This window comes from Arctopsyche grandis, chromosome 1 (genome assembly GCF_051622035.1).
Source record: "Arctopsyche grandis isolate Sample6627 chromosome 1, ASM5162203v2, whole genome shotgun sequence".
Taxonomy (NCBI): Eukaryota; Metazoa; Arthropoda; class Insecta; order Trichoptera; family Hydropsychidae; genus Arctopsyche; species Arctopsyche grandis.
In genome coordinates, this window is record NC_135355.1 from 36,002,325 (window position 1) to 36,022,095 (window position 19,771).

Below are 19,771 nucleotides of genomic sequence, written 5' to 3' on the forward strand. Positions count from 1 at the left end.
ATTGAATTTGTCCATAGATATTTCTATGATACTGTATAAAAATGTATCAATATTTGTCATTGGCCAGGAAAGTGCATTGAGGTTTATCTGTTAAGCCTTCCTGGTGTATAAATACATATACGTATAAAAAATAAAATAAAATACAATGCAACTAAAAAATATATGCACATATATACTGACCAAATCAAATGAAGTTACTGACATAAGAAATACAGGCCGTCCAAAACCGTTTAAAACAACAGTATAAGCGATGCTATGAACCACTAACAAACATAAAATAACATTCGCGTATGCTAAATCCTATTCAAAATATTTTATTAACTGATTAAATTGTATCTCATAACTTTCTCTCCCTTACAAAAACAGACTTAGCATATTGTGCTTTATTTTCCGCATTATTTCAATTTATTTTCTTAACTAGATGCTTTCATATCAAATAAAATGAAATATAATATAACAAATCATTGAGAGAAATTGAGTGAATGAAAAGTTGATTTTTTATGCAAAATTTTTATATCGCACCATTTATTGATTTAAAATTGAAATATTGTATTTTTTAATAATATGGAATAAAATAAAGCATTTCTACTAACTACATATTTATATGAAATTCACCATATACGAATGTATTTTAAATGTTTAATTGTTTTACGAATTTACCAAATTGTAAGCTTTCTTTATTGAAAATGGGTTTATAAAAGAAGATCGAAAGATCAAAAAACGGAAACGGGTATATGGGATGGAATTTTAAGGATCCAAATGGTGTTAAATACCAAAAAGGTAGAAAAACAACACACGAATCCTAACACACTATCAAAGAAAAGGCGAATGGAACCTTTTTCCCTCACGCTATCAGATATTTCATAGGAAATTTTCCCATATTTGCCAACACGTTAAAAAAATAAAAACTAGCACTACATACATATATAAATATGTTCATAAACAGGTTTTCAAAAAGCGAATTTACTAAGTGCCTCTAAAAAATTATGGAAAAGCCTCGAATTTCACATTCTACGAGAGACCTTGCTTATAAAAAGATACTGAACGTTTTCCGACACGCGGTCGACAGAATCTATACATCATTTTCCCGCCAAAATTAACCTCGAAACTACGAATGTTCCGAAATTCAATTAACGAAACCTCAACAGGACTGGTGTGGCACTTCAAAACTACATCCAAACATCCGCAGACAGCCTCACAATGGCATATTCAATCGAACACAACACGTACAAAGACAAAATTTCCCCCAATTATACGACCACTTACTTACACACAATACATACATAAATTATTGAACAAAGCACGCCATAGCATTCGCGTATAAATAAATGCAATAGAACATAAGAACCGCTCACATAAATCAATAAGTATAAATTACGTTTTAAAGTACCAGTGAATATTTGATAATTAACAAACATTCATCAAATTATCATTAGTGCCGAACATTTTTTAATTAATTTAACGAACAATCGTCAAAAATAAACATTGCGTGACTACAAATATAAATTAAGGCGCGTCTTTATGATGACTGTTAATAACCATTGATATTTAAATTAAACATGGATCATTTATTTTTTTAGAAATTTTAGCACGACCTTTGAAATTTGATTAAAGCGTATATTTTTTTATTAACATTAAAAAAATTGGTATTAGATCTAATCCTGTTGTCACAAAAATCTGCCTGTGTATAATTTGTAATAATTATACACAGTAATCTGAAATCTATAGATATCTCTATCGACATCTCTATAATTTCGTATTTATTGTATGTATAAAAATTGTATACAAAAAAAAAAAAATCTAAAAATAATCCATAGATGTCACTATGATTATTATTTCTGATTAATTGTTATATTCTATATATTCTGACTGTATATGTATGTATTACTGTATTTCTGATTTCTGATTGTTTATGTATTTCATTAACGTACACCCGTCGCATTGGAGCAAATCTGTAATGGCGAGTGTGTATTGATTTGTGACAATAAAATAAAATAAATAAAAATATACATATTATGTACATGTATTCAGGGCCGCGCCTATCATTTGTACAAATATGTGAACCGTTGGCCGAGATATAAAGGCAGCCAAAAGAAATGAGAGCCAAAAAATATATACTCCCTAATTCTTTGAAAGCTGACCAACGCCGATCGGCGTTTTTCTGATAAGTCACCGATAGGCGTTGTATATTGAGCATGTACAAAGAAAACAAGAATACTACCGTCTAAGCCTTTACATAAAGGTAGCATTGAAAATGGGTCGTGTAATCCATGTCATTCATTTGTCAACGTTTATTAGGACTCGTTTACACCGGAATTTATGAATTTATAGCCATAGCAGAATTACTCGATGGAACTCCCTAACTGCTGAGTATTTTAGATTGTGGCTTGGCATTTTGATTGTGAGCATTACATTTTAACAACTATGAAGAAGATGGAACTGGCTTTGGAAAAATTCATTCATTAATTTATTTATTTTGTTTGTTTTATATTGTTGCAAGATATATTAGAGAGTCTATACACACCCTTACAAAACTCGAAATCCTCGGCGGTAGTTATCTAGGGTTTGTTTAGATTAGCTACAATTTTTATACCTACTTTATATTGGATTTCTAAATAATTCTAGTTGGAAATGTTGGCGAAATTTTCACCGTGGCGGGCTTTCAATAGAAAAGATGTCAGAACTCAAAGGGTTAGAAAATATGAAACAAGACATCGTACTTTTTACAAGGCTCTTCTATATATATATTAGCCAGCAGCATAGCTCGGTCGTTAAGCTTCTGCTTAGCGTCAAGAAGGTGCCGGGTTCAATCCCTGAATGAAAATGAATTTTTCAGAGTATGCTGTTTGTCAGACCTGGATTTGTGACTCCAGGTTGATCGTTTCCTATCAGATTTTGCCAATTTTCTCTGATTTCATTGTTGAAACGGTTACCGGAAAAAAAAATTGGCTAAAAATCCTTCCTACCTACTATGTCACCACTATTTGAAGTTTGATTGATGTACAATAAAATTTATGTACAATTCATAGATGTCTCGTTAATTTGCGAGTTTTTCAGTGTCTCGCAATTCAACGACTTGTAATAAAAATGCTGCATTTGTATTTGTAATTGGCCAGGAAGGCGCATTGGGATTTACCTGTAAGACCTTCCTGGTATATATGTAAATAAATAAATAAATATACTTCAGTTTGCTTATTGGTCTGATACTTTATCCGACATTCTACAAAACTTTTTTGGCCAAATATGTCAGATCTGACATTTCACTGTATATCTCTTCAGTGAGTTTTATCTGCGAGATAAGTATTCAGTAATAAGTTATGTTGTATCTAATTGTTAATATGATTTACAATAAGCCTACATACATTTAGTTTTTTACAATAAGCTTATTTTCGCATGTTTGGAAGAATCTAAAAAAAATCACGTACCACTCACTGTGTTTTCGCCCTAATGGTATATTTTACAATCAGTATCGAATGAAGGAGTGCACTGGGGTATTTGCAAAATACGACGCCTTGATCAGCATTCAAAGGATTAATGATTTAAAATAAAAAAAAATAATTATTGATTTAAAATTTCGTCAAAAATGTACGTAGGTGAGTTTCAAGGCCTAGTCGATAGATGATAGCAGACGTGCATATTAGAATTTATGAAAAGTCGTAAAGTTTTGGGGCGGTGCATTATGGACGCGTTCCACTTTATGGCCGCTAAATGAATACGCGATTTCTGTTATCTGGTGGTGGAAGCTGTTATCTTTATTACCTTCTCGCCGCTATCGGAAGGCAGATAGAACACGAGGACTGTCAGGAACGAAATGCCCATGCAGGGGATGATGAGATTCACCGTGTAGAATAACGTCTTCCTGCGCATCGTGATGTTGAACGTTATGTCCAAATATGGCTCGTCGCAGCACGTGTAGTACTTCTCGTTCCTGCAAACACATAAAATACACATTTCATTCTCGTACATACATTCAACCCATCGTAAGTTTTTGTAAAAGATAAAATATACATTTTAAAACACCCCTCTTTTTTATTTATTTATTTATACTTGAAAAAGGCGGCTCCTTTTTCAGATTACCCCCAAGTGACATATTTATATGGTATTAAACTTGTACATACGTATAATTTTATTTTTATTTTATTTTTATTTTACATATATACCAGGAAGGCCTTACAGGAAAATCCCAATGCGCCTTCCTGGCCAATTACAAATACAAATGCAGCATTTTTTTATTATAAGTCGTTGAATTGCGAGACACTGAAAAAACTCGCAAATTAACGAGACATCTATGAATTGTACATAAATTTTTATTGTACATCCATCAAATTTCAAATAGTGGTGACATAGTAGGTAGGAAGGATTTTTAGCCAATTTTTTTTTCCGGGAACCGTTTCAACAATGAAATCAGAGAAAATTGGCAAACTCTGATAGGAAACGATCAACCTGGAGTCACAAATCCAGGTCTGACCAACAGCATACTCTGAAAAATTCATTTTCATTCAGGGATAGAACCCGGCACCTTCTTGACGGTAAGCAGAAGCTTAACGTCCGAGCTATGCTGCTGGATATATATAAATAGATAATATATAAATGTCTGAAATCGTTGGTAAGATGGTTTTTGCCAATTTGATTTCTACAATGAAATCAGATAATAACTCTATATTAACGATATTTCATACATTTTCAAACATTCCTTTATACTTCTGTATGCTAGTGATATAAAAATTTACAAACCTATATATACTATAGACGATTGTCATGAGCTACAAGAAGATCTAGATAGATTTTCTCGGTCTCCGTGACGAGACAGAATGTTAAATTACAGAAAACGCAAATATCGGAAGGCAAAGATCAAAAAAAAAAAATGGTGCATGGTAAACGGTACATACTCACTTAATTTGCGCGAGCAGGATACAACAGGAACAAGAGGAACAGGCTTTTCCTCCCGTATTAATGTGCACGCGCAGAATACGGGAGGAAAAAGCCTGTTCCTCTTGTTCATGTTGTACCATTTGGTGAAATTTATACCAGGAAGGCCTTACAGATAAACCCCAATGCGCTTTCCTTGCCAATTACAAACAATGCAGCATTTTTATTACACAAGTCGCTGAATTACGAGACATTGAAAACTCGCAAATTAACGAGACATCTATGAATTGTACATACATTTTATTGAAATCAGATAAATTAGCAAACTCTGATAGGAAACGATCCACAAATATCCATCTCTGACCAACAACACTACATATGTATAATACCCGAGATAAATTCATTTCAATCGAGGTCATGCCATGGGATCAAACCCGGTAGCCTCTCGATAGTTAGCATTAACGTAACATGCTAATAACACTGTTCGATACGATAAATGGTTCAGAGACAAGATATGACTTTTCTTATAGATCTATGCCCAGTAAACAAGAATCTGGTATTAAAAAATGTTGATTGGCTCGAGATTCGGAGATATGTGTTTTTTAAATCGCAAAATTTTCTATATCTTGGTGTTGTTCGGCCGATGTCTCAAAATCTGTCAATTTCCTGTTCAAAATAAATATTGGAATCTATAGTCGGGTATTTTATCTTTCATTTGTAGTACTTTTCAGCTTTCAAATCTCTCTAAGTAATCGTCCGGTTCAAATCAAAGTCAAAAGTACGTATTTTCATTTGGGATATTTTCCCACTGTTAATACTATTATATATCGAGTATTTTCTATTGAAACATTTTTATTGGGATAGTTTTTTGGCCACACTATTTTTTATTTTTGTTTAAAAGGGTTAATTGGAGGTGTGCTAAATTTGAAATCGGTAAAATTGCGAGCTAAAAGCTCATACTAGTATTTACTCGTATTTACACGAATCTGAATTGAATTAATAGGGATAATATATTGAATTGTCTTTATATAAAAATTAAATAAAATTCCACTTATAAAAATCATATTTCGACCATTCTTGTGGATCAATAACAAAAATTCGTTTATTTTACCAAGGTAAGCCAGTTATTAATAGATTTAAAAAACACATATCTCCGAATCTCCAGCCAATCAACGTTTATTATTACCAGATTCGTGTTCACTGGGGATAGATCTATAAGAAAAGTCATATCTCGTCTCTGAACAAAAAAAAAGTCGTCATTTATCGAACAGTGTGCTTTGAAACTTAAATACACGATAAAATGATTTTATTACAAGGTTTTTATTAATTTCACTTCATCAATTAGTCTGATAAACTTCCCACACTCTTCCGATTGGTTTGAAATTTTGCAATTTTGCAAAGTTTGGCCACCGATAGAGATTTAAATTGTTTCCGCTAATTTGATAGAGAAATATAATCGTAATAAACACGTTTATCCAAATCCAAAAATTTTGAAGACGGTGACAGCAAACCCGTTGCCGCTAGCCTGTAGCCTTATATGTTTAACTTTCCGCCCCACACTTATTTTATCAGATTTTAATTGTTTAAACGCCTATAACTCTATCCTTTTCACACTATATATGTAATTTGCATTATAAGCTTTCATTATCTATCATATATAATTTAACTTCACTCATTGTTTACATTTATTTGACGAACCGTAGCCGTTGCCGAAAGCAATGTTTTACAGATACATATGTTATGTAAACGAATTAAACATGCAAATGTTTAATGCTATTTAAACAACAAACTACGTGCTTTCAGCACCCACAGGAACACTAGAGACAATATAGAAAATCAAATAAATCCATCAATTAATTTTCCCATGCGAGAACTGTAACCCAAAACACCCCTCAGGTCATACACGACCTTCTACAAATCTCCTTAATTAAATCTAATGGATTATTTAATGCAAACCTACACACATATAAGAGCCATTGAACTAAGCTTCGTCAGTAATGAAAAGACTCGTCGAACAATGGAGTATATTATAAGAACCTCTGTGCTTCTATAAATACCTACATACATCTCACTTTTTATACAAACATTCACGTTTCTTACGAACTGAAATTTTCAAAGCTTCCTACTATATCTTCAGCGTCACACAGAAATAAAATAGCCATATTTACTGTGTGAATATTTTCAAGGGATACATACTACGTACATACATACCGTAAAACGTCGTGAGTGAAACTGACAACCCGTTCAGAATTTTCCACACATTGTCGACGGGCTTTCACCGAGGCTCTGTTTTAAACCCATTTCTCGCTTTCCTTTCGCGTTTTATCATTGTTTACTTACCGCTTATTACATAAATACACACACACACACACATACACACAGTATACATATATAGTATTTAGAGAGGCTTATATTTCCCGTCCGTTTCAAAAAAATAAAAAATCATATGCGAAACAAATCCGCCGTCGTAGGTGGTATTGCGGAAAAGAAACTGAATGATTTATACGCGAACCCTTAGCTTGTCAGCGAGCATGTTAAACACGCATATACAATCTCGAATGTTATCTTTTCGAATTCAGATGCTGGTAATTTGTCTTGGTAAAGTGATCATCAATCATACACATGTACGTATCACGTTATATGGCGATCGAAAATATCGGCCGATTTGCGAAAATCGCCTGCAATTTCCCTTCATTTAAATTTACATAAAAAGAATATAAGATATTTACCTCACTGCTGGCACTTCCAATATGTCCCATTCTACTGATGTGTAGAATTCTGATAAATCCACACCTATATCTACAACGTTTGATCCTTTTACTTCGTCTATGTGCCTAAGATCGACCTGAAATTAAACAAAAATCAAATTATCAATACAAAAAAATGATTTCGTCGAGTCTGTAGGTACAAACATATATATTATATAATAAAAAAATCAAGCTTCCTTTGCCAATATTAAATTTATTTGATCGGCAAAGCGGCTTAACAACTCTTTGTCATGTTGATTGCGTCTAATTTCATCGCCTTAAATTTTATTATTTGAAAAGGAACAAAATACTGAAATCTGTATTTGTTTTATCAAAAAGAGACTTAATCAATATATGAACCATTATATTTTAAATTGGCGTAAGTCCACTTTTCTTCATTTCGAGAAATATCTCGCAAAAAACATTAAATAAAACGATGTGCGTTTTACAATATAAAAGAAATAATGGTGGCCTATAATGAGTATATTCTTCTTTACCAAGACTCTGGACATATTCAATTAAAAGTAGTGATATCAATTTGTGAATTAAGTCAAACAGAAATAGTGTTTTTGGAACTGAAAATTGGTCTTCGGCCACTTTCAAATACATATAACGGCTCATATACGTATAGAGTTTTGATGCCAAACATACGAAACAACTTACAGATGTTTCGAATAAAAAATACATTTCACTCGATTTGTAGAATAGTATGATTGTAAATTTTTTATTGATTATAATAATTCTAAAAACTGGCAAACGAAATCGGCCAAAGCTATATAGTGCTTAAAACACAATTGCACTGCAGTTTCTTTGACTTACAGACTGAAATAATGTTTTTGGAACTGAAAAGTAGACTTCTGCCACTTTAAAAAATACGACTCATATTTGCATTCAATATAAAATAAAGTAAAAATCAAACAATTTCATTTCAGCATTGTACATAATGCCTAACAAAAGACAATTTCGGATTTCACAATATTCAAATATTCCAATAATTTAAATTATGACAGATGAGAGGATAGAAGACCACCCCACGATCTAATGAACTGTCCAGATGACCGTTTAGTTATATATGTATATATACATATATACATTTACATATACTATAGGAAACGTCAAGCATGTCTAACTGATTGAACTATTTCCAAAACTATGCAAAATACGTGAGCACAATGGGGTCTGGAGCAGTTAAATGGTGGTTTAATGGGGGAAGTGATCTGCCCTACGCCTGTCGACAATCGCCATTGAAAATTGCCATCGCGAAATTGGTTTCTTCTTTTTCTATTCATCTATATATATATACAAACATACGTATATATATGTGTGATATATAAGTCCCGTTCGCATTTAGCTCGAAGGAGAGGAGAGATCGAAATAAAAATCACTACAATACAACGTTTCAAGCTCATCTAGCCTTCTATAGAATTAATCTGTCCGCTACAACGGAAAGTAGTTTACTGTTAAAAAGAAGTGATCGATCTTCAGACTACTATAAAGCTGATTACTTTCGTTCGACAATGAAAATTAACTAAAGCGAAATTTAAAAAGAAATCCATTGAGAAAACATACATATGTATGTATATGTATTTAATGTTCTAAAATTCTTCAATACATTACGTTAGGGTTTCCCAAACTATTCCGCGACAATTTGCAAAGGTTTTATACACTCTAACACATTTAAAGATCTTCTACTTAATGTTGAATAATTCAACAAAACAAAATAATTCAAATAATATATTCAAAATAATTCATGTTGAAAACTTAAATATCTGGCACATATTTTTACCAATTGCAATGAAGTAAAGTTATCATTACAAGGCAAAAGTATTCCAATTTTTAATACAAGAGATAAAATTGCATCTAGTTGAATCTAAAAATGTTGATAGTTTTCCTGCCTTACATGAATGAACGTTTGAATATTTTTAGAACACCTACATATATAACTTGAAAACAACTCTTGCAATATTTTCCAAAAACTAGTGAGGACGAGTTAAGCGCAACTTTTCCATTTAAGATTTTTATGATCATTGATCACCAATACAGTTTAAGTGTATTGTAAAGCACTGTGAATGTATTATATTATACATATGTACATATTTATAATATAGAGATAATACATACATAAGATCAATTTATTATTATGACATATTAAATAATTTGAATCAATCAATACTATAAAATGTACTTTTGAAAATACATATACATAGAAATGTAATATGCGGAGAATTGCGTCAATCAAAGCGTTGCTTCAAGCTATTTTAATTAAAACGATTACGTTCTAATTGATATTAAAACAAATCGATTCCCTATTTGGATTATAATCTCTTCCAATTTTATTACAGTGTGTAGGGTTAATCGTCTTTCCATATGATAAATCGATCATTAGCAAGGCGCAATGGATAATTTAAACTATGTAGTGAACACAAATACAAACTATCTCGATAATTCAGTCAAACACACTTACAAAGTTTCAATAGGCAACTTGGAGACTATTGACATACATATATGTATGTACATACGTACAATGTGTACTAATACACGTGTTACATGGATAAGTATACGTGATATTATGTTCTTAATATATTACATATACATATAATAACTACTACACTGAGAATTACTTTTTCTTTTCTAGCCGGAGCGGAGACTAATCAATCTTTATTAATTTTGAGCCACTAAATTCGAATGTGACGGAGATTTTTGTAAACGAGAAGAATGTTTATGAGAAAAAAACCTGATTTTTACAGATTTTTGGATTTTGCAGTCTTTTACTCAAAATCTAGTACTGCTGTGATAAAAATGAATATTGGAATCAATAGTCAGATGTTCTTTGTATTGATTGTCGTTTTTATTTCTTTAAAATAAGTATAATTAATTATCTAGCGACTTTAAAAGTCAAAAATATATATTTTATACACATATTTTATATATTTTTTTGTTGCTTAGTGCTATTTTTTTATTTTTAATTTATACCAGGAAGGGCTAAAAGGTAGCCCCAATGTGCATTCCTGGCCAGAAAAATTGTACATATGATACAAATATTATCAGTATTATACAAAGTACATACATACATATCAATTAAAATCCACAAAGACATTTATGGTCAAATTTGTAAATTTGCAGCATTTTATACAATTCAGTAAATACATATCAATCAACATTCACATAGAAATTTACGATCAAATTTGCAAATTTGCAGCATTTTATACAATTCGAGATTTTGCGAATACATGGGTAAGGTTGCCAATTTTTTGTAACCATTTCAATGAGAATCAGATAAATTGGCAAACTCTCATAGAAAACGGTCGACCTGGAGTCACAAATCGAAGGTCCGGCCAGCAGAAACCAGTGGGATTTAAACCCGTGACCAATCTGTTCAAAGCAGTATATGCTAACCACTAGTGTATTTGCTGTTATTATTATGAAAACATTACATTTTTAACGCAAGACGTTACAGCGAATGTTAACCGGTTGACGGACTATTGGCCAAATGGACACTTGGCCAATGGACACTAGGCCAATGGACACTAGGCCAACGAACGCTTGACCAAATGGACATTGGGTTAACGGACATTTCACCGAATGCTCACATGGCCAAAGGAACATTAGACTGATGGACATTTGGCCGAATGAATTTTTCAATTGTTTGAATTTACCTAAAATAACAATATAATATCATATTTTAATAATAATTCAAAGTGATTTCTGAAAAATGTATCGGTTTTCAAAGAATATCGATCCAAAAATTTGTCGGCTTAGTGTCCATTCGGCCAAGCGTTCGTCGGTCAAGTGACTATCTGGCAAAAAGTCCGCACACGATTTGAACCGTGTCTTAATTTTTTCGATCTTATAATCACAGTGGAAGTGTAAAATTGATTCAAAATTTTATATCAATACTTATTGAATTTAAAAAGACGAATATGTACATACAACATATATTTGAAAAGAGATCATAAAACATGTCTATACTACAAGTATGAATGTGTGCTTATTTAACTTGTGATAATATAATTTTTTCAAGTCTCATAGAAATCAAATTCAATTGTATTTAATAAATAAGATTATTATTTTAATATCGGCGTCTGTGTTGAATAACTAAAATTTTAAGATAACATAAAAAAACGATAACAAACGAAACATATTCTTGACTATTTTTACATACCTCCTTTGCATTTAACATGGCTTTCATGTTAGTGGTCATTTTTTATATCTCTTATCTCTTATCCGATCGTTTTCATACTTTGCCATATTGCTCATTTTGGTCATCAATATACGTTAATGTATCGTCTGCCATTACGTTGGAGATAAAATATCGTATACAACGCGTTTTAAAAACGGGGCACGTAGACCTTATTGACCTTTAACAAGCGTTCGTCCCGCGTCTTCCAACTTTTTCGCCTTGATATGGCCATATCAGATTTTAATTGTTTAAACGCCTATAATTCACCCTATATTTTATAAAATTTGCTCTATAGGTTCTCGTTATCTCTAATATATAAATATTTATAGTTTTAACTCTCATATGTATATATAAATTTCAAATTTGGCGTCTAGCTTCTTGTAATATGTCAGATCTGACATTTCACGACTAAAAGTATATCTCTTCACTGGGTTTTATCTGCGAGATAAGTATTCAATAAGAAGTTATGTTGTATCTAATTGTTAATATGATTTACAATAAGCTTACATACATACATCACATACAATTATTTTTAATTATCAGCTGATTTATTTTAACAAAACACATACGACATCACAATAGACGTTTCATAAATACTTAAATGATTTATTTTATTTTATTTGAAGCATGAAAATATACTTCTATTTTATTATTTAGATTCCACATTTCGTCGCCAGATAAAAAGGCTATCGTCTTCAAAGTTAACATAGTGGAAAATTTAAGGCGATTTAAGCGAAAAGGTCACTCGCCCCTCGCAAGACGATTATCTCCAGCACATCGAGAGAGAAGGGAGAGAGACGAAGAAGGGGGGGGAGGGTACAAAAGAAAAGAAAAACAATATTTGTCTTTCGACGGCAAAAAAAAAATCACAACAATTTCATCTCGCGTCGTCTACTCGCCCACCGAATAACTTTTTATTTTTACAACCGCATATTTCCTCGCACTAAAAAAGATCTTTTTAATAAAAATTAACACAATTTCGTCGCACCGTAACATAGTATAAAATATCGCACAGATATACATATACATATATACATACATACATACGTGCAATATAAAAACTTCGTCAGCACGTGCCGCCCACACGTTTTCGCACGTATATTAAATAAAACCGACGCGTGATAACCACACGTATCGGGCTTAACCAAATGTTCATCAGCGACACGCTTACAGCTTCGCATTTATAAAGTACCTTCGTTACCTCAAAATACTGACCATCGTATGAATATATGTATTTATATAGGAAAATCATATGGGAACAGCGAAACGTGTAACCAACTACATAGAATTACGAACAAAAAGTCCTCAAAATGTGTATCCAAAAGGACACTAACAGCGATAGCCCGTAGAAAATGATTTTACGGGAACTGAATGAACTCGTCCATATTCAAAAACCGATTTGGTTGGGATACTAAAGTACCTCAATTCCTATAGACGAGGGATTGAGGTACAACCAAATGTCGTGCGCGAACTTTTGGCCAAATGGACACTTGGTTGAATGGACATTAAGCCAACGGACATTTGGCTGAACGGACCGAACGGACCCTAGTCCAACGGACGTTTGGTCAGACGGACATTTGTCCGAATATATATTATTTTTACATACCTCCTTGAAGTTTCACATGGCTTTCGTGTCAGTGGTCATTTTTATCTCTTATCCGATCGTTTTCATACTTTGCCATATTGCTCATTTTGGTCATCAATACACGTTAATGTATCGTCTGCCATTACGTTGGAGATAAAATATCGTATACAACGCGTTTTAAACACGTGGAAAGTAAATCTTCTTGACGTTTAATAAGCGTTCGTCCTGTATCTTCCAACCTGTTCGCCTTGATATGGCGATATAAGATTTTAATTGTTTAAACGCCTTTAATTCACTCTATATTTTATGAAATTTGCTCTATTGGTTCTCGTTATCTCTAATATATAAATATTTATAGTTTTAACTATCATATGTATATATAAATTTCAAATTTGGCGTGTAGCTTCTTGTAGGGTAATACACGATATATATTGATTTTTGGCCAAATATGTCAGATTTGACATTTCACGGCTAAAAGTATATCTCTTCACTGGGTTTTATCTGCGAGATAAGTATTCAATAATGAGTTATGTTGTATCTAATTGTTAATATGATTTACAATAAGCTTACATACATTTTGTTTTTTACAATAAGCTTACATACATACATCACATACAATTATTACATATTATACTAACCAGCAGCGTGGACTAGTCGTTAGCTTATTATTCTTTCAAACAGAGTGGTCACAGTTAGATTCCCACTAGTAGCTTTTGGTCAGACCTTGGTTTTGTTTCTTTATTATTATATATTTATTATTAAATTGCAAATTGATAATGGATTATTTCACAATTAACAATTTTAAACTGAAACTAACAACTATAATATAACATAGTTACCAAAATTAACAAAACTATAATTAGCAACCCTAAAATAATATAATATAATTCCAAACATAACATTTGATTAAGCTTACATATATAATTACGTCATCTTCCACAGATGTAACCATTAACACCCCTCAAGAAAGCACCAATATTACTAACACTTCTAATGCTCTCAGGAAGGGCATTGTATATTTGAACACCTCTGTGGAAAACACATCCTGCAGTTTTTGCTTCATTAATTCTATCTATAAATTATTACTACTACAATAGAAAGGCTTAAAAGGGTTAATACACTATTTTGAAAATGTGTAAGGGGTTGAGTCACTCATGATATCCAATACTTGGACACATAACCTCGGATATATCATAGTTTGTGACTCCAGGTCAATCGTTTCAGAGTTTGCCAATTTTTCTGAAAAGGTTCCTGTAAATTGGAATCTCCTTTCCAATCTCTATTGAAATCTCAAGTAATTCAGCGTCTTGAGATTCGCCAATTTCTATAATAAAATGTTGCACAAAGTTCTCCATAGATGTCACTGTGGATGATGTTGTATGAATTCGCTTTGTATAAAATACTCGTATTGTTTGTATTATTATATTGTATCTGTATTAGTACATATTTGGACAATAGTACCAAATGTTGCGAGTTGAACTGATTCAAATGTTGGATCACGATCTACATACATACATAGTTCGATAGCTAAATCCTGGATCCGTGGATCGAAACAAATGATGATTTCTTCACATTTTTTATTGGCTGTCAGCTCCGGTATAATGACCAGGAAGGCCTAACAGGAAAACCCAATGCCCTTTCCTAGCCAGTTGCAAACATCGATAAACAATTATATCTATACAGAATCATAGAGAAATCTGTGGACAAATTTGATAATACTGATATTTCGAGAAATACAAAGTAAGTAACATATTTCTAAATCATAATCAAAAGAATCGAGATGCTATAAACTTGAATTTGCGAAAGACATGATAGATTGCTGATTTAGATGGAACCGTTTCATCAATGAAATCAGATAAATTTGCTAACTGTGATAGGAAACGATCGTCCTGGAGTCATATACTACATATGTATATCCAAGATTATGTGTCCAAGTATTGAATATCACGAGTGACTCAACCCCTTTTTCAACAACAACTTTGACTTCAACAACATTTTCAAAATAGTGTATCAACCGTTTCAAAGCCTTTCTATTATAGTAGTAATAATGTTCAATCCTATCAACTGTACTATAAAAAGTCTTGCGCTACAACTTTAGCATCCATTGCAATGAAAAATAGAAAGCTTTTCCTGTGCATATATGTATGTACCTAAGCCTAAGTCTCCACAACTCTGTTTTTTATACTACCTGTCATTTTAAATGTTAATGACGATTAATCCATTCATAATTAGTGACTTTCTTTAAAGCATTGTCTTATACATGTATACAACTGTGATAAGAATATCAGATTCCAATGTATTATTTCGTAAGTAAATATGAAATCCAAAATATCAAAACAATATAAAGCAAGTTTGCACTTGCATCCATTAGTTATAAACGTTCTACATATTTACGAATAACGACTGCTTTTTGAAGTATATACATTGTTGAAGAGATCATTCCAGACTTGCGCTTTCACGTGGAACATATTCGCATCCGTGTGTATAATTTTATATATTTATGTATACAAAACCTAGCGCAAATTGGAAAACTTTTTTGTTTTCTTGGGCGCGTGCGAGTTTTCACTGCGGAAAGTTTTCCTTTTACGTTCGCTTTATTATTCACACGCACGAAACAACGGCGTTTCAATATTTAGTTACGAAACTAAGTATGTTATCATATTGAAAGAGGAATCACAATGCGAACAGTAAAAAAAATCCCTTAAAATAAAGCCGGATAAGTATGAGAGCGAAAAAAAAATCCAACACATGCTGTTCTTATTACGAAGCTTGCAGAAAATAAACAGGGATTTGCTCGTTCTGGCGAATTTGCAGACATCTCACGAAAGCGCAAAACGAGCGTAATATATGCCGTTGTTAATTTTAGTCGTATCATACTAAATCTAAATAATGATTATTATTACCGAGCCGAAATAATAGCGGCGGATGAAATGTAATAAGTAAAATTCAGATGTTAAGGATGCTTATTGTGATGCTTATTTTTATTTATAATAAATAATTCAACTTGCGCCTGTTTATTTACAGTAAATAATAATCGATTATTTGAAAATTGGCATCTTACATTTTATTTTATAGCATTAGCGTCTACTTATACAGGTTACAAGTCATATTGAATTTATTTGACGGTCTTTGACGATTTTGCAAGTCTTTGTTATTATTTTATTATTATTATTTTATTATTTTATTAATTGAAAAATCAACAGACAGGATGTACAGAGATAGGTATAAAAAACACAAAAAGTAAATAAATAATATATGTAACACCCGAGTCCAATAATAGATTTTTACAAAAATGAAAAAGATAAATATAAGGAAAACAAATTAAAAAGTAAAGAATAAAGGCATGACAAAATATGTAGTACATTGCATAATTAAACTATAGTATTAAAATAATTGGAAAAGGTTATAAGATAGAATATAAGAAGAAATTGAAATTTACAAATATAAAAAACAAATGAAAAAGGTAAATACAAAATAAACAAATGAAATGGAAAGGAATGAAAGCTATAATATGATTAAATAGCACATTACATAACTAAACTAAAGTATAAAAATAATGGAAATATTGGAAAAATAGAATAGAAGAAAAAATGAATCAATCGGTCAAGATTCTCTTGATGTTAGACCTGAATTGATGTAGGGAAATACCAAACAGATCAACCTCATTCAGCTCTCCGTTAAACATACGATAAACGCGCTGCAGATAAAAATATTTTTGGGAATTAGTATTGAAAGGATCAAGTGAAAAGAGTGCAACGCGTCTAGGGTATCGAACTGGGATTCTGAAATTAACCTTATTCAGTAAATCAGAACAATCAAGGAAACCATTTATGAGCTTAAAGAAGAATATAGCATCAGAATGTCGTCGCCTGACAGAAAGATTGTTAAAAGAAAGGATTTTTAAAATGTCGGAAACAGTAGAATGGGTATAGGTAGGAAAAAGGTAGCGTAAGGATTTAATAAATTTAAGTTGAACTTTCTCAATACAATTAATATGGGATAAATAAAAAGGTGACCAGATAATTGAGGCAAATTCAAGGTGAGACCTTACAAAGGAAAAATAAAGTAATTTTAGTACGTAAGGATCATTAAAGGGTTTTGTTGAGCGGAGTAGGAATCCAAGAGATTTAAATGCTTTGTTGGTAATAAAAGAAATATGTTCAGAGAAATCTAGTTTATCATTGAGTATTACACCAAGATCCTTAATAGAAGATGACGTGTTAAGGATTGAATGATTTAATTGATATTGATTAGTAATAATTGACTTATTTCTAGTGAAATTTAAAATAGAGCATTTTTCTAGATTAATAAAAAGATCATTATTTAAACAATATATAGAGAATCTATCTAGATCTTCTTGTATCTTATGACAATCGTCTATGGTGTATATAGGTTTGTAAATTTTTAAATCATCAGCGTAAAGAAGTATAAAGGAATGTTTGAAGATGTATGAGATATCATTAATATAGAGTAAAAAGAATAAGGGACCTAAATGCGACCCTTGTGGGACACCGGAAGGAATATGTCTAAGTGATGATCTAAAACCATTGAGAATTATGATTTGGTGACGATTTAGTATATACGAAGAGATCCAACGAAATAAATTTCCTCGGATTCCGAGGGACCAAAGTTTATTGAGTAAAAGGTTGTGATTGATTTTATCAAAAGCTTTAGAGAAATCCGTATAAACGACGTCTATTTGGATTCGTTTGTCCATATAAGATGTGAGAGTACTAGTGAAATTAAGCAGGTTAGTCTCTACCGATCTCCCCTTAAAAAAACCATGTTGTTCAGGTATAATGTAGTTTTTGAAATTGGAGAAAAGGAAATTATAGATAATTTTTTCAAAGATTTTACTAATGACAGATAGTTTAGATATAGGACGGTAATTCTCAATAAGATTCTTATCACCTTTTTTAAAAATAGGGGTGATGTAAGATAATTTCCAATAGTCAGGAAATTTACCGTTCGACATAGAAAGATTGAAAAGGATTGTTATGGGAAGAGATAATGGGACAGCACATTTAACAAGGAAAAAAGAAGGCAAACCATCACAACCCGCACCAAGATTAACATTGAGAGAGTTGATGTGACTGAGTACAGTAGATAAGTCAAAATGAAAAGTAGATAAGTTACAAGAAGAAGTATCTGTATTAGAGATAGAAAGGTTAATGGTAGAATCACTATTGAAAGTGGAGTCAAAATAGTCAGCAAAAATGGTACAGATTTCAGAACCATGTGAAGCCGACTTATTTCCATAATACATTACGGAAGGATATGAAGAGGAGGTATTTTTTTTTGAATTTATATATGACCAAAATGATTTGGGATTAGTTTTAATATTATTTTGAATAAGAGAAATATAATTTCTAAAGCAGATTAAAGAATATTTTTTAATTCGAGCTCTTAATAGTGAAAAACTTTGATAATCTAAGGGATTTGAATAAATTTTAAATTTTTTATGGAATTTGTTTTTTTCTTTTATTATTTTAATAAGAGACGATGTAAACCAAGGGGGATATTTGGTACGTTTAGATTTAAGAGTAAAAGGGACGTGGCATTCAATAATATTTTGTAAGGTATCGTAAAATTTTTTACAAGCTAAATCAATATTTAAATTGGACAAAAGTGAATTCCAATTGATATCGCTTAAAATTGGAATAATTGTAGCATAGTCAGCTTTTCTAAAGAGGAAAGTTTTATTATAATTATAATTCAAGGGTGAAGATTTGTTGTAAATTATTGAGATGCAAAAGGATAAATGATGAGAATCTTCATGGATTAGCGTAGCGTTATTGGAAGGACATATGTTTGTATGTTCATATATTCATAGTGCAACTTTTATTACAGATTCTTTCCCTAAATTGGTGCTTTGAAGTTGGAATTTTCATCTGATGGAAAACATTTTTTTACTATCATGAACAGAAAAATATTGACATCGCCTTATTTTTAGATATATGTATATTTGTAAATAAATTAATATCAGAAAAAAGAGTTCAACCCATTAAGATTTATATTTATTAAATTTTTATATTGATAAATTTCAATTAAGAGGACTATTAACCCTTTCCTAAGCTCTCTGAGGTACTTTCTAAGAGAGCTTAGGGAAGGTTTGTCTTCAAAATAAATAAAAGACATAAAAGCTTTAAGAAATCGATGAACTCCGTCTATAGAAGGTTGGAGATTTATTTAGAATAGATTCAAATAGTACATTAGATACTCGTATATATAATATTATATAAAAATACTCGAAGATAATCAGAGGAGTATCTATAAGCTATGATATCAAATATAATACAACACGGTTATAAGGAATTGATGGGTGTGACACAAGAGTTGAAGATTGAACTCCATTTAGAGAATTAGCAGATAATAGATGCTTCCAACCTT

General features: G+C 31.6%; 1 protein-coding gene across 1 annotated transcript in view; it reads right to left on the reverse strand.

Annotated features, from left to right (window-relative positions):
- LOC143914384 (acetylcholine receptor subunit alpha-like) overlaps window positions 1-19,771 on the reverse strand; it is a 220,890-nt gene that overhangs the window by 54,747 nt on the left and 146,372 nt on the right. The window contains exons 5-6 of the mRNA XM_077434587.1: window positions 7,599-7,714; window positions 3,760-3,928 (exon numbers count right to left, since the gene is read on the reverse strand). Coding sequence (XP_077290713.1) covers window positions 3,760-3,928; window positions 7,599-7,714 — 285 coding nt within the window. The remainder of the gene's footprint in view (window positions 1-3,759; window positions 3,929-7,598; window positions 7,715-19,771) is intronic.